Source organism: Archocentrus centrarchus, chromosome 3, assembly GCF_007364275.1.
Source record: "Archocentrus centrarchus isolate MPI-CPG fArcCen1 chromosome 3, fArcCen1, whole genome shotgun sequence".
Taxonomy (NCBI): Eukaryota; Metazoa; Chordata; class Actinopteri; order Cichliformes; family Cichlidae; genus Archocentrus; species Archocentrus centrarchus.
The window spans coordinates 19151337-19168516 of NC_044348.1; the positions used below are offsets into that span (position 1 = coordinate 19151337).

At 37.9% G+C, this 17180-nt stretch overlaps 1 protein-coding gene across 1 annotated transcript in view; it reads right to left on the minus strand.

Annotated features, from left to right (window-relative positions):
- Positions 1–1634: 1634 nt before the first annotated feature.
- LOC115776194 (chromodomain Y-like protein 2) overlaps positions 1635–17180 on the minus strand; it is a 43428-nt gene continuing 27882 nt past the window's right edge. Inside the window, exons 3-7 of the mRNA XM_030723789.1 lie at positions 11334–11551; positions 3022–3194; positions 2716–2926; positions 2486–2629; positions 1635–2397 (exon numbers count right to left, since the gene is read on the minus strand). Coding sequence (XP_030579649.1) covers positions 2239–2397; positions 2486–2629; positions 2716–2926; positions 3022–3194; positions 11334–11551 — 905 coding nt within the window. The 3' untranslated portion in view covers positions 1635–2238. The remainder of the gene's footprint in view (positions 2398–2485; positions 2630–2715; positions 2927–3021; positions 3195–11333; positions 11552–17180) is intronic.

The following is a 17180-nucleotide window of genomic DNA, read 5'->3' on the forward strand; positions in this document are numbered from 1 at the left end:
GATGAGTAATACAGTGGAAGTAAAGGCAGACTCCTTTCATCGATCTAATGAGCTTAATGAAGTTTTTGTACAGAAACCTGAGTACATGGCAATTTGGATTTTGTTAAATGAATCACTGTCCCCGCACAGTATTTATGAAATAACTTAATGCGACTACAACGGTTTTTGATTGAATTAAGTGTGACATTATTTTTGTTTAAAAACAAAAACCAACTTAAACCATTGAGTGTCCCTGCAAATCAATGACCACAAAGTCCTTTTACAATCTCATGTTGCATTAAATCTTATATAAACATCACAAATCAGTTCATACCACAGACTTTAGTTCATACTCACAAAGCTTAGCAAAACAGTGTAAAGTAAATGATCCCACACACCTTTGATCATTTATGACTTCTCGATTTGTAAATCATATATTTCAAGTGGCAATAGTGTTAACATTTTGGTCATGAAGTATGAGTCTATTTATCTCGGCCTATTTCGCTAATTCACTTTTTTCTTTTGTGCTGGGGGCAATAATCTAGGAAAAGTGGTTAAGGAAGCCGGGGTGCCTCTGGAGCAAAGTAAACCACATGGCATGGCACAACAGTTATCTAAAATAAATACAAAAATAAACAGCAACATTTCTAACAATACTTACAATGCTGGTACAAAACATACCCTGAAATACAAGAAATTCAGACAGGCAGCACATTTACAGTATATTACATGCAATTAGTTACAGAAAACAGTCTACATATATATATATATCTTATTATTATTATTATTATTATTAACTGCAAAATGGACACATTTTTAAAAAATTTACACAGACCTGGACACATTTACATTTTGGTAAAACAAAATAGATCCCTAAATATAATACAGAATATAAAACTTCTTGAACCCTTGAATCATCACATGCAGGTAAGGACAGGAAGTGGACTCCAGCGACACAAATGTTCCGTTCCTACAATATTGTTCAACATCTGAAGACGCTCGAGAATCCAGATATTTTCATCTCTTCTGTGCCCTAAAAATACACACCTAAGAAAAACCATGATCATTCTGGTTTATTTATTTTTAAGAACGTTCACACATTTCATGTAATGATGATCCACATTAATAACTGGAGCGCATACTTTACATATGAACCACTACAGTGCTGCACGTGAGGGTACCATATGTAAAACAAATTTGGATCCGATTCATCACCAAGTCTTCCGTGTGCTAATTGCGGTGAGTTACTTTTAGCATTACTATTTAGTGCTAGCATTCACACTAAATAGCCTCTGGTCTCCTCGGTTTGATTGTTTTGTTTTTTTCTTTGGATTTGCAAAAATTGAAATCCTGGCCTTTGTGAGACTATTTGTAAAAATAAAAAGGATGGAAATGACCAAAAGAATTATTTCATTTAAAAGGAACAATGACATTTTTCCTAACAGACAATTATAATAATGTAAGCAAACAGAAATGTTCTCCTTAATAAAGATCTTTATGTATGAAAATATAATCGTGAGGAAAAATTTCCACACTGCTTCATGATCTTTTATGTTTTGAGCAGTCACTAAAACTGATCCACTAATGTTTATGCGCATCTGTGTACGCCCCCCCCCCCCCCCCCCCCCCCCCCCCCCCCCCCCCACATATAGTCCATACAAATAGGAGGGAATGTGCATGATAAGGAGCAAGCAACTGTGTCCTCATGCAAGCTTTGGTTTACACTTCAATTCAAAAACAGTAAGAGACAAAAAGAAAAATCCTGCAAAATGCATCCTATGTACATAAAGCAACTTTTTCTTTTTTTTAAAACACACTTGAAATAAATATATATTAATATTTTATATATTATCATCACTCTGTCATGTGCAGTCAGAAATACATTTATTATTTCATACATCTTGATGATTAAATCTCACATATGTACAGAAATACTCTGTACCTCCCTGCGCTTAAGCAATGCACAATTGGCCCTTTGCTCTTTGGGCATTTCAAAGAGAAAGATCACAGCATAGAGAGTGGAAGTCTGGTAAACTGGGGGTCCAATTTAAAAAACAAAACAAACTCCTTTATAAAAATGATCATGGTGAAGTTTAATTTGTGTTAGAGATGCAAAAAGAAATCAAAAGGATCCACCTGCTGATGGATGGTAATAAAGGCCCTTAATGAGTTTGAGACCACAGCATTGCCAACCTGATCTCCCTCTGTAAATAAGCTTCATACCCACACCGAGCATCTTTAATTTCTGTGGTGTGATGGTTACTTTTCATATGTCTTGTTGTGCAGGTAACTGAAGAGTGCCTCTAGTCCTTTAGTTGAACACCATAGCTGCTTCAACATCTGACACTCCTTCTCATTCACTTCCTCCAGGACTGACATGAGAATACTCCTCACCAGGCATTTAGACTCTTCTAAGACCTTTCAAACACACATGAAAAGGGGAAAGTGTTACTTCATTATCCTCAAGAGACACTTTTGCTCTCTGTTTGCATAGATGAAGACTTACCACTGCACTGCAAGACGCCATTTCCTTCACACGCAGCATCACCTCTTGGTTGAATGTGGTTGGCCAGAAGACCTGCGACACAAGCCCCCGACTGCATGCTTCTTGTGCTGTGAGTTTTCTTCCACAGAAAAGCATCTCATTGGCCTGGAATGAAGGGGGGAAAAATGCTTTAGGTGGAATCACATTACATCAAGTGGAATCTGCTAAAACCTTATTTTGATGGGACCCACAAGAGCAACACCCAATATTTGGGGGAAGGTGTAAGAGGAGCATCCAGAGGGAGTGAGGTGCAGGGCTGCACATGGAGTTTGGAACCAGGCCCTCTCACTGGCCCATACCACATCACACAGTGGCAGGATGGATGCTCCTAAGCCCAGAGCAGGGCCGTTTATTGCCACCACAATGGGTTTCTTGAAGTGGATGAATGCCAACACAAAGTCCCTAAAGGGATCACAGTATGATCAGTAGCAACTCTATCAAGACTAATGGTAATACACAAAAGAGCTGCTGTCTGTAGTGGAATGACTTCCTCTTACCGTACAGCATCTGCGATGCGGCTGCTCTCTTTCCTGCGGTCAGTGGACAGACGCCCTATCAGGTAGGATGGCTCCAGGCCACTGCAGAAAACAGTCCCCACCGAACTGAGCAATAGTAATTTACTGTCATCAGCAGCGGCATTACCCAAAGCCCGACAAACTTCCTTCATGATCTGAAGAGAAAGAAGAAGAAAATATGTCTATTACATTCTCAACTAACAGAAGAGGAATGGCTGGGAAGAAAAAAGCTTAAATATAGGTTCCAAATCCTTAGAGTCAAACTGGATATCCACTAGGTACATCATTATTTTTTATTGCAATGCCCAGACCACAGAAAAAACGACTAGCACGGGGATTGCAAGAGTTCCTTTTGTATCCTTACAGTTAACGGAGCCTGAGAACTGGAGTTTCAGAGATGTGGCTCTTCAACCAGAGTAACACACCACAGCATCTAACAAAATTTTACTTTTGAGAGAAACTTTATATATTCAGCTTACATATGGTACATACATGTAACTGTATACTACATTACATAAATACTCAACCATTTAAATCCTCCCTTTAACTTTTAAAGTACTAAAAATAAAATTACAACATAAGCTGTTGGTCTCCTGTCACAATAAGATTGGTTTCTGTGTAAAAGGTGAGAGCGTAGGAGTGAAATGGCTTCTAGTTATTTGATGTTACTTCGTGAGCAGGTGTTGATGTGGGTAAGATGTTAATGTTCCAACTAGTGCTATGCAGCTTGTTTCCTTGACAGCCTGCCTGTCAGCAACAACCGGCTCAACCGTATGTTGATAATAGCTGCTCCTGCTGGCTGCATGTACGGCAAAGGAAGAGAAGCTCTGCATGTAAACTTCTAAATGAAATATAGAGACTCACTGTTCTATTTTCTGTAATTCATGAGAAACATTAAAAAGGGTATATTAAAAAGAAAAATATTGCTCAGCCTTTATTTGATTATAACTAACTTTCAATATGGTACATCAACAATTGAGCCCAATACATTTTAGCAGTCTGAAAAGACATACGCTTCATGCTACCAGTTAATATAACAAATGGATAATTCAGCATTAAGACTTTGGCTTTTGTCTCATCTGATGAAGGAGGGAGTGCGCCGACATTGTCAGACAGCCAACCTGACAAACGCCAGCCCCACACCCACACCACCACATCACTGTCTACAGTCAGTCTGCACTCTGTGTCGTTGCATTTTAATCAGATTATCACCCCTGACCCATATTAACCATTCAGCCTCAAAGTGAACTTAATTCTGTGTGTCTCACCAAGCACACACTCTATCCCCAGTTTTAACTGGATGTGCTATGTGTGTGCATACTTGTATTACTCATGTTGTGGGGACATAAGTCTTTTTACATAGTGACATTGTGGGGGGACGGCTCCTTTCTGGGGGACAAAAAGCAAGTCCTCATAATGAACTTTAACAGTGAATGTAAGGATTAGGCAAGCAGTGGTTATGATTAAAGTTAGGATAAGTCTCCAGGAAATTAATGCAAGTCAATGTAATATCCTCTACAGTGATGGAAACACAATTTTGTGTGTGCGTGTGAGAGAGTGTGTTTGCATGTGTGCACGAGAGAAAGTGTGAAATTACAAATGTCATTATTTTAGGAGGTGAATGAAACTCCTGCTCAGATACATGAAGGAGAAATGAACAGATGCTAGTTCCACTCGGTGGAACAGAGAAAGAAGAGGGCAGTCAAAGTGATATTCACGGTAAATAATGGAACTTGAAGATGTCTGTACACAAACCAGACAGTGAGCATTTAGGATTGTTTATCATTGAGACAGTTAATGAAATGTTTTGGGTTTTTTTTAAATGCTCGGGACATTCAGTTTAGAATAAATTTCTGGATACTGCGTTAAGTGCTGAGTCTTAGCTTTAATTTAAGAAGGTTTGCCTCAACATATAAAGAACTGTTAAGGAGTAACACAGTAAAAGTAGAAAAGGGCAAATGACTTGATACACTGATTAGTATGAATTATGTGGACGACAACTACTTTTTGGAGAAATCTGCTTTTGTTGAGGACGCAAGGACTAGGGTATTTCAAAATAGATCAAGATCCTTCTATATGAAAGAAATTGCTAAGTAATCTTGGTTAGTTTTTAATCTTAGTGTTCTCTTTCATTCTCTTTATTGATGAGATGGAAAAAAAAATGAAAAGAAAAAGATGGTTAAAAAAAAAATGGGATTGAAACAGAAAGCTACAGTACTGGTATACTTTCTATCACCCTTCTGTGATAGAAAGTGTACCAGTTAATAATTAGGGGGACTTTCTCACTTACAGCCAGCAACTGAGTGTTTAGAAGAAAAAGGAACTGGGATATTTTTCAAGATTTTCTCAGCCATTCAGTAAGCACATCCGTGGACCCTCTTGTTCCTGTGGCTTCAAAGACTGAGAGACAGAGAAGGAGCTATCTGAGCCGTTTGATAAGCCCACAGCTTACGAGCTTAGTGTCACACATGAAAGTACACACACACACGTGCACACATAGTTTAGGCCACTTCGGTCCTTGTGAAGTACAGACTGCCATGCTTATGATGCTGTATCAAAGCCAGAACCACCCTCTGTGGAAGATCTGAGATATATCCTACAATCTAAGAGGAGGAAAATCCTGTTTGCTTAGACTTATGAGTCAGAGGCAGATGATTTTGGGTTGCATGTAATTATTTGTGGCCAACGCCATAATATTTTAATAGACCTCTAAAAATAGACCTGTTAAAATTGAGACATTAAAAATGATTTTCATTTATTAATAAGGTTCAATTTGAAACAGATGAAATTTGCAATAAATAATACAGGACTGCAAAGTTGACTAGGCCACCTAGGCTAACAGTTTGTGTTATTAAAGGCTTTCACCATTTCAGATTTTCTCTACTTGATTAAAACAAAAACAAAAACAAAATTTCACTTGAAAAATTCAACTTTGCAGCCTGAATTGTTGTTGTTTCAGCCCACCCCTGTGTGGTCTCTAATCATACCGAAAAACATTTGTATCACTGGATATTTTTGATTAGCACATTTAAATAAATTATAGTGCTATTAGTAAGCTGTGTGTTTGTCTCTTTTTGGCAAATGAATATTAGTAAAAAGAAGTATAGAAACAGTCTGTATCCACAACTATACGAGCGATGTACAAAAAGAACATCTCAACTTTTTTTTAACTGCATTAAGTGTGTTATTAACACCATCTATTTGTTTTCTTACACTTATCCAGGTCAGGGTCAGGGGGTGGTAGTGGAGCTAGAGGCTACCCCAACTGTTATGGGACAAAAGGTGAGTACACAATGGACAAGTCACTAATCTGTTGCCAACACAGATGTTAAACCATTCACTCTCACATTCACACCTATGGCCAATTTAGAATTACCAGTTAACCTAACCCATGCATGTTTTTGGACTGTGGGAGAAAGCCAGAGTACTACAAGCATGGGAAGAACATTCAAACTCCACAAAGAAAGACCTCAGTCTGGATTTGAACCCAGGACCTTCTCGCTGTGTGGCAACCTTGCTAACCACTGCACAGCTGTGCTGCTCCTGTTATTAACACTGATTTTTTTTTTTTTTTTTTTTTTAAATACCAGTAGGTATATTATTACAGCCTTAGTCACATGCTTAGTGTGCATGTGGGTATGTCTTGTTTCTCCTTGAACTCAGCCGCCACCCATTTTCTTCTGAGGAGCCAGTACGCTACTGGCTCCACTTAGCAATTAGCCACCCAATACTATAAAAGCTGATGTGGAGGTGCTTGAGCTCAGTTTGCGTGGACCAGAGCTGAGAATGGTAAGCTGTAATGTGTGCTTTGCCTGAGTTTTGACTGTGAGATTGGTGGTGTTTTGAAGCTACTAGTGAATAGCTAGTATCTGATAATAAAAATGCAAAACTTTCAATTGTTAACAATTCTCTTCTTTTCAGGATATTTTAGTTTGTGGTTGTCCTGCATTTTGTGGATATAGTGGCTTAGCTGTCTCTTTGAGATGAGTCCATTTTAATAAAAGCTTTATTTTCATAACAATTTGACGTAACAATTTGGGGGGTCATCCAGGATGAAAACTACCTCAAGGCTAAACTTGGTTAACTTGTCTGTCTAAGATGAAAGTTATCCAGGTTACAAATATATATACAGACAAGCCTATCTGAACCTGAGTTTTCAAGGTATGCTTTCAAGGTATATACTTCAGTCACAGCAGATACAAATGTACAGAAGTACACGACATACAAAACAATCAGCCTATGTGTTTTAAACAGAATGAGGTGCAAAGTGATCTCCAACTTTAAATATCTATTGTTATAGATATTTAGATTTCTCTAGATTTCTCCAAAAATATATATTGTTATATGCTATATGTTTCTGCTCTATCGCAGAGGTTTTTTACCCTTATACTGTGTATGTGCGTATGTATACAAAGTATGAGATGATTTTTTTCCTCACTCATCCCTATATGTTTTCACTACTGTTTCTGTCTTTTTAATGGCAGCGCCTCCAGAAGAGGGGCAGCCTGTCCACAGTTCACCTGTCTCCCCATGTTTGTTCTGTTAACTGTAATTTCCCCATTGTGGGATCAATAAAGTATCATCACATTCATCACATTCACGTCACATAGTCCAGCATCAAACAAAAGTATATATATATATATATAAAAAAAAAACCAACATCTGTGCTATAAACACTGAAAATAAAGACTATGTATAAAAATGACTTTCATTCTTAAACAGTTTAAACAGTATTTGTTAAATCCTTTGAATTAAAACTGCGAAAAGAGAAATCAAACTAACTGCTGGCATGCATCTGGAGAAAGTAAGTTACTGAATACATTCATAGGAAATTTAAATAGACCAGCTTGTTGTTGATTGGAGTGTGGAAATGAGAAACCAATCACAGGCTGGAAGACTCCTGCAGGCAGCAGATCAACGGGTGAATCACCACAGTTCACAAAGCTGCAGAGAGCCATTAAATGATATCAAGTACTGCAGATGCACATGTTCCAGCCTTGTTTAATCCCTTTTAAAAAGTCGAGTCATTGAGAAAATCCTGTGCAAAATTATAGTAATACATTTTAGACTAATGAGTCCAATGCATGTTGTAACTGTGGATGCACACACAGACAGCTGCAAACACGACAGACGAGTAGTGTAGTGTATTATATCATCTTCCGGTCTACTTGGAGGACACATGAACAGTTGTTGCCCTTGCAGTGTAGCATGTGCTGACAAATCTGTGCATTCTCAATAAACTGAAGAGCCTTACGTTCACCCTTAATCATCCTTTGATTCACCCTTAAGTCACTCCTACTCATGTGGACTCTTACATACACGTGGCTGTGGAAAGTATGACACTGGTGTAAGCCAACACTTTAAACAACTGAAGCACTACAACTGGATATGCTGATTATAACCATGTCTGATGAATCAAAAGTAATGACTGAAAATGAATGCAGTGTGAGGCAAATTTTCCATTTATTTCCCTTCTCATTTCAAAGTGTCATTAAGGAAAGCAAAGCAGAAAAAAAAAATAGAGCAAGTACTGCAGCAACAAGATGCCTCAGAAGTTAAAATGGTTAAACCTTTATGGATGTAATACCTGAATATATAAAGACCGGTTCCAGCTTCTAAAACTGATCAGTGGTTTAAATGACAGACTTTGATAGTTTGTCTATCACTGTGACTAAAATGATGAACAAGCTTATTTCACTGCTAGATTTATTTTTACAGGAATTTGACTGACACGGAGTTAGCAGATGATCACCAAATTGCTGATGAGAGCATAAGAAAACTCATCAAAAGCCAGAGAACACAGCTTGGTACAGATTATGCCCTCTAAATGCCCGCAGAGAAGACTCAGCTGGTATATCAGACATAATCAAAGTGTTTCTCAAAATAGTAAGGCCCTGAATAATCTATTACTAATCAACCAACTTTTTGTTGCTTTACGCCTTAATCTTATCAAGTGATGGAGTGACTGAAAAGGAAGAATTAATTTTAAAAGCTTCTTTTGTACTGACAAATGTGCATTTTAATAATATAATTATGACAATGTACTGTAGCTGTACAAGAAGAACAAAAGTGAGTTTGTGTTTCTCATTAACTTGTCTTTATTTGAGGGTACTCTTGTTTTAGAAGTCAGGAAATATAATGAAAGACAAACTACATCTTTACAATGTTCCAGTTGCAGCAATTATATATTTGGCTTACATTTCTTTACATCAGGGATCCTCAAATCCAGGCCTCGAGGGCCGGTGTCCTGCAGGTTTTAGATGTGTCCCTGATCCAACACACCTGAATCAAATGGCTGAATTACCTCCTCAGTCTGCAGCCAAGTTCTCCAGAGTCCTGCTAATGACTCCTATATTTGACTCAGGTCAAATATACAGTGTTTGCAGGACACCGGCCCTCGAGGCCTGGAGCTGAGGATCCCTGCTTTACATGAATAAAGGTTCTAATAATAATGATAATGAAAAGAATGCAGGTGGAACCATCAATGGTCTTGTGGTGTTTGGAATATCTACCCTGTAAACCAGTACGTGTGTCTGCAGCAGCACGGGGGCTCCACAAGGAAGTGTTTCGGGCCTGTTCTTGTTCACCATCTATACCGGGGATCCTCAAATCCAGGCCTCGAGGTCTGGTGTCCTGCAGGTTTTAGATGTGTCCCTGATTCAAAACACATCTAAACCTGCAGGACACCGGACCTCGAGGCCTGGATTTGAGGATCCCCGATCTATACGGCAGACTTCCAGCACAACACTGATAATTGCTTCCTTCTGAAATTTTCTGATGATACAGCAGTTGCCGGCTTGATCAAATGAGGTGAGGAGGAGGAGTACATAGGAACATTTAAGGGCTTTGTGGATTGGAGTGAATGCAATCATCTTCATCTTAATAATGCAAAAACCAAGGAGATGGTTGCAGACTTCAGGAGCAGTAGGAGGGCAACCCAACTAACACCAATAACCATCCAGGGTACTGAGCTGGAAGTCATCTTGATCTACACACCAAAGTATCTGTGGTTGAAAAGTAAGCTGGACTACAAGAGCCATTTGGAGGCAGTGTACAGTAAGGGACAAAGATGACTATTTCTTAAGGAGGCTAAGGTCATTCAACATCTGCCAACCCTTGCTGTGCACTGTCTACCATACAGTGGTTAACAGTTTTTTGCTGCAGCCTGCTGGGAAGAAGGTGTCCACACAGCAGACAGGAATAGAGTAGAAAAACGTATCAAGAAGGGCAGCTCTGTGGTTGGGTCTAGACGAGACAGTCCAGCAGATGGCGGAGAAAAGAATTCTCTCAAGCTGAATTCAGTTATGATCAGCCCTGCACATCCACTCCATGCCCTGGAGGCTATATACAGTAACACCTTCAGTCAAAGACTGATTGCACCGAAAAGCAAGTCTGAGCATTTCAGGAGGTCCTTTATACCTGGTGCTGTAAGACTGTTTAATGCCCAATAATAATAAATAATTATATTACATAATAATATTTTATCTACAGGTCTGCACATTAGTTATTGGCTATTTATTATTTATATATTATTTATTATTATAACTTTATTAGGAATTACTATTGTTTTGCTGTTTGGGATGTGTGGTGTTATGTTTTAATATCCTGCAAAGGGGTTGATAAAGGATCTCTCTCCCTTTCTATCTTTCTTATGTTAACAATGCCTATGCATCCTGGCAAACATAGCCATCTTCAGCAGCAATGGGAGTGGTACTCCTAAAAAGCAAGCAGCTATGAAGAAACCATAGGAAATTATCTCCAGGGTCTGCAGTTCTCTCTCTAACAACAATTACATAATGGTCTCTTCTATGATCTCGCAGCATAATTTCCTCACTAATTCAACAGGCATTTTTCTGCAGTAACAACAGATGGCAAAACGCTGGATTATATGTACCCCTAATTGCTAAACTTGTAGAAGCTTTGTTTGTTAGGAGGCAGTTTTGAGGAAACTGTGTCACTTTTTCAGTAGTGTGTTAGATTTATGCAGCTAACATTTTCACACCTGGCAGCTGTCAAATAAAACCACAGTTTTCTGAAGCTGTCTCCTGAAAACCTCCCCTGGAGCAGTTGGGGAGCTACTGCATAGCTCCGGGGCATCTCTACAGCAGTTACTGGGTAAACTTTTATACTTTCTTTTTTCCCCAAACACAACTCCATGGCAACTAGGATACAATCAACCCTAATTAATACATGCCAGTGGAGCACAAAATATAAATACCCAACCAACACGAACAAATCAAAACAAAACAAAACATGTAACAAGTAACAGTGTGTGGGTACTTTTCTGTTCTCACCTCTGGCGTCAGAGCATTGTTTTCTGTCGTTTGGCTGGAGAGCAGGACATTCGTGAAGCCCTCTTCCTTCCTGACCACAATGTCTCGAAATCGACAATTGCTCTCGTTCTGTCGCACATTGTACCTGAGCCGCTTGTCAAACACGTAGCCTTTCTCCTCAGCCAACTTCCGCTTCACTGAGCTGTGCAGGTGCATCTTCCCATTGGCTAAAGGTGAGCCTGATGCATACAAGGGGTGAGAGAACAGGTCAATCTGTCTTCTTGAACATTTTAATATAACTGACAACTGATAAAAAAAAAAGGTAAAACTAGAATGCTTTGACCAAAATATAACCTGCATGTTCCATTTAAAAAAAAAAAATAAAAAATGCTTTTACAATCTTGTGTTCACAGGTTCATTGTAATAATATATTGATTACAAATCATCTATCACACTTAAAAAGCGCTTGAAAATCAAAGTTGAAGCAGAAAATACCATAACCTTTTTGAAAGAACTGTAAATACACAGACCTTTACGTGCACTTCACAAAGTGAAATTATTCTTCAAATGAAATAGTTTTTAAAAGCTGTGTGACAGAGAGATTTGTCTTTCTTTGGGACATGTTTATGATAAAGCACTTTACTATACAGAATGTGAACTGAACAGTGCAAGCAGTACATTTAAAATCTGGAGTGCACCCAACCCTTCCTTACAGCAAATTCTCTTTACTGCCACAGCATGGCCTAACTGAGTCTTTTTCATGTCATAGTGTTGAACAAATCCAGCAAAGGTACTCTATCAGAGAAACCTTGTGTTTAGCCCATCAACCCCATAGGCTCCTGAGCATTTTCTTACAACTATCAATTTCTTAATGCTTAAAAAAGTAGTACTGAAAATGGAGAACTGTCTAGAAGATATCAGTAGATATTTAACTTAGTTATCTGAACCATTAGAAAAAAGTCTGTTTAAATATGTTCACTTTAAAATCATTTGATCAACATCAAATAAAATTAAAAAGTAGTAAAATATGTGTTTTTATCCATGTAATTTTTTTTTCAGTATTTTTCCAGCCTGGCTAATTTTATGCTAACAGTGGCTTTAATTATTTTGTATTTGTTAGTCATTTCCTGAGCTATTATGTGGACAATTACAACTGCTTTTACCTATAGATGTGCCATCTGAGGTTATCCTCTCTGCATGATATCTCAATGGGATTCAACAAATTTCAACTTGATTGCATTAACATTTCAACCTTGGAAACTGCACACAGTTAAGTTTCCTTGCAATCTCATGCTCACATTTGAAAAGCAATGAATGCAATCTTCAGGCCTTGTCACACAAAGGAGTGTTAACTTATAGGAGCAGTGCAATATGTAATGCACAGACATCACTGATTCAGATGCACGGAGAAAAAGATTTCTGTGAAGGCTGAGAACCACAATCCTAGGTATAGATTTTTATGAGGTAAATGGTTAAAAGAAGAAAGAAAAGCAAGTCAGGCAATGTACATGTTCCCTATCTAAGAACATCTAGTGATGCTGTGGTAAACAATAACCAAAATAAATTGGAAATCACAGTCTTTTCACCACAACAAATGGTGTGATGCTTTTTCAGCCACTATTATGAATGATGAAATTATAGTCAGATAAAATCTGGTCTTAAACAATAAAATTCATGCTGATTTGAAAAAACAAAACAAAACAAAAAAAACAAAAAACAAAACCATTTAAAAGTAGACACAGCCAGTTCTTTAAAAAAAAATAAAATAAAAATAAATAAACAGTAAAATCTTTCAATTTAGTCGGTAACAAGTAAACACAGAAATGGAAACAAGACAGGTGTGACATTTCATTTTCTACAGTACTATAAGAACAAAATTCAGGTATTTCTTGCCTGAAGTTAAGAATAAAATTTTCAATAAACATCACACTGGGGATGTGCCACATTTATCGTGGACTTCAGCAGGAAGCAGCAGAGGGACTACCATCCACTTGTCATCAGTGGTGCTGAGGTGGAAAGAGTGGACACTTTCAAATACCTGGGAGTGACCATCTCACAGGACCTGTCCTGGACTCATCACATAAACATCACTGTGAAGAAGGCCAGACAGCGTCTCTACCTCCTCAGGCGGCTGAGAGACTTCAAGCTCCCACTCAAGGTGCTCAGGAACTTTTACAGCTGCACCATCGAGAGCATCATGCGTGGGAGCATCACCACCTGGATGGGAAACTGCACCAAGCAGGACTTCATGGCCCTAAAAGGGTGGTTCGTTCAGCTGAACGGACCATCAGAACCACCCTCCCCAACCTGCAGGACATTTACACCAAGCAGTGCCGGCTGAGGGCCATGAAGATCCTAAAACAGCCCAGCCACCCCGGACACTCTCTCTTCTCCCTGCTCCCATCAGGCCGGCGTTACCGCTGCCTGAGGGCTAAGACTGAAAGGTTGAAGAAGAGTTTTTACCCACAAGCCATCCGTCTGCTCAACTCTGAGCCCTAACTGGACCATTATTGCACAATGTAAATATTATAATTTATAAAAGTGTGTATAGTGTATAGTATATAGAGTATAGTGTATAGTGTGAATTACTTTTTTTTAATTTTTATTCTTCTTATTTATATGTGTGTGTATATATGGTTGCAGGTACAAAATACATTTCACTGTGCATTGTACTGTGTATAACTGTGCATGTGACAAATAAACACTATCTTAATCTTAAATCTTATTTTGGTTTATCAGTCTAATGATGGCCTCTTTCACTCACATCAACATCTCTTTGGACCTCATACTGAGAACTTCAGTAAAAAAAAAAAAAAAAAAAATGGAAATGGAAATTCAACACTTTGAATCAGCTTTCCTGGCTATAAAACTCTCAGTCACATCTTAGTTGTTTAAAATCCAGTGTGGTGTACAGAGAAAAAATTATATTATAAAAAAAACAAAAAAACAAATACATAAATTGTAACAAAACAAAAAAAACAACAACTTATAGACCTAACTAACCTAACTTTTGTGGCAGACTCTCAACACCATTATTTACAAGAGGAAAAAAAAAAGAAAGAAAAAAGAATACGGGCCAGTTTATCAAGAATTTTAACTCACTTAGGGTTTAAAGCAAAAACAATGGACAAATGAGTGGGGGCAAGCGTATTGACACAAAGTAATGAATAGTGATTACACAATACAGCACAAGAGACATGGCTGTGATTAATTATTAGGGTAGGTTGGATGAGAGAGAAGAGCTGATCCAGTCTAGTACCAACCACTGGGATTTTTTGCACAGAAGAAATTATGTTCTGTGCAAAAAATAAATAAATAAAATAAAAGGTGACACCTTAGAGGGACATGCTTGACTGTAAGAGGTTAATGGATAGAGCTGAAGGTTTTGGATGAGGTGAGCCGGGCTGTCTTTTGAGGATTAGGAGATTAAGATCTATAATAGCTCCCAGGGTGATGGCCATTAGGGTGGGTTGGTGCTGCAGCTCTACCATCCTCACAAATGACAGACCTAAATAAAGCATCACAATCACTAGTTAAGTTATAGTGCCTAACTGCTAAACACAAAATAAATAACATAACTTTAGGTTTATCAGAAAAATGGTATCTGCAAAAAGCAAGAGGGCTTAGATTGATTTATGCCCTGCTTAAAAAATAAAATGAAGATGGTTTATAAACAAATTCTAACCAGATGAACTATTCTATATGGGCTACATTTGGTACAAGTATGAGATTTCTGCTATGTTTTATTCTACAGTTATCTTGTTCACATGAACGTGTCTACAGAGCCACTGAATCAAATAACAATGCCCTACATAGCATGTTTCATGATGGTGGAAAATGAAAGCCAGTATATAACCAGAGTTTAACAAGCACATGATACAAGTGGCCATAAAGTTCCATTTAGTATCTTTATATTAGAACAAGAAAAAGATCAACAGACAGAAATAAAATTGACACACTCAAATATTCGACCTACCACTGACTGTGCACTAGTATGCTTTGTTATTCAGCTCTTTTCTCATTTGAATTTTGCATTAAACAGTACAAGATTACTTTTTTAAAAACATAGCTAATGATTAACTATAGTGGTTCAGGCCCTGGACTGTGACCCAGGGTGAAATTCAAAAGGTGTTATCAGCAGGAAAGAAACACAGCAGGATCAATTATGTGGTACCACAACACTCAAAGAAGAGCCCTAAACACTTTTTAAAATAACCTTTTAAGCAATGCAATATAACTTGTAACAGTAAAATATAATAAATATATTTTCTATATTGTGTTTTAAATAATCCTCATCAACCCATACGGCACTACATTGTGTTATGTTAATGTAACTAAAATTAAGCTCTAAATATGGACTAATTTAACATTTACAGTTGTGGTCAGAAATTTGCACACATATATTACATACTTGTTTGGACATGAATGACATGGTACTTTTGGGGGTTTTATTTATTTATTTTTTGAACTGTTATTTTTACAGAGTGGAATGATTATACTGCATACCTCATTAATTACTTTAAAAACAAGAATTGGGTTCACAAGTTTGAATTTATTTTGGGGATTCTCTAATCCACACGGGGTCGAAATTACAGGCTCATATATACTCATACACTTACTTAAATGCTTTAATAAGTGGTACTGAAGGTTCCAAAAGCTAAGAAAAAAATTGTAGATATACACAAGTTGGGAAGGGCTCTTGGAGCCACTTCTAAACAACTGCAGATTACAAGATCATCAGTTCAAACACAATGACAAGATACATGTTTGGAGAGGTAAAGGTGAAGCTTTCTAACATAACAGTGTGCCAACTGCCAAGCCCTGGGGCTGTTTTGCTGCCAGTAATACTGGTACCACAATGTGGATAGAATAATGAAAAAGGAGGACTACCTCAAAATTCTTCAACTTCACCTCAAATCAACAGCTAGATGGTTTAAACTTGGGAAAAGAAAAAAAAAAAAAAACGCTTAAGCTTCTGGAATAGCCTTTCCAAAGCCCTGACCTCAAGCCTATTGAAAATTTGTGGGCTACACTTAAAAGCTGGGTCTGTGCCAGGAAACCAACCAATTTAAATGATATAATGGTTTAAATGACCAATTATGCTAAGAGGGATTAATATCCAGTGAGAATTATGCCACAAGGTTGTTGATGACTACCTGGTTGAGGTGCAACTTGCTAAGGCATATTTAACCAAATATGAGTGGGGGTGTATGTAGACTTTTTATCCTATTGGATCAAAATATATTCAAACTAGTGCATCCAATTCTTGTTTTTTAAAGTAATTAATGATGTATGCAGTACCAATACAGTTAAAAATTCATGCCCATGAGGAGTGTATGTAAACACTTGACCACAATTATATATCACAGGGGTTTTGAAGGTTTCTTTACTTTCTGTAACAAATGCACTTTTATCCTTGGTTTCACAAATTTGACACTGGTTTTGTCATTTTGCTTTTGGGAGGTGTGATGAAAGAGTTTCAGAAACAGGCCCATTTAAAAAAAAAAAAAAATTCCCACTCCTAGCCTCTTAACTGGCCCCTGCCGGGACTTCCTTTTATATGACAGGCTAGACCCTCCCATTTTGCTTGACACCTCATTCGGCCAATCATGTAACTGGGCACCAAATTACTTGACAAAGCTACGTTACGACCTCTGAGTATTATTGGCTCTGGGAAACCCATTTCTTAACATGATTAGCCGAATGGGGTGTCACTCAAAATGGGAGGGTCTAGTCTGCCATATAAAATGCACTTCATATGGCCTGCGGAAGAGACGTGGTCAGTTAATAGGACATGAAATAGGTTGTTCAGTGTAGTTTTCATGTAGTTTTTTCAGGTGACTTTGGTGCTGCCAGATCACCTTCTCT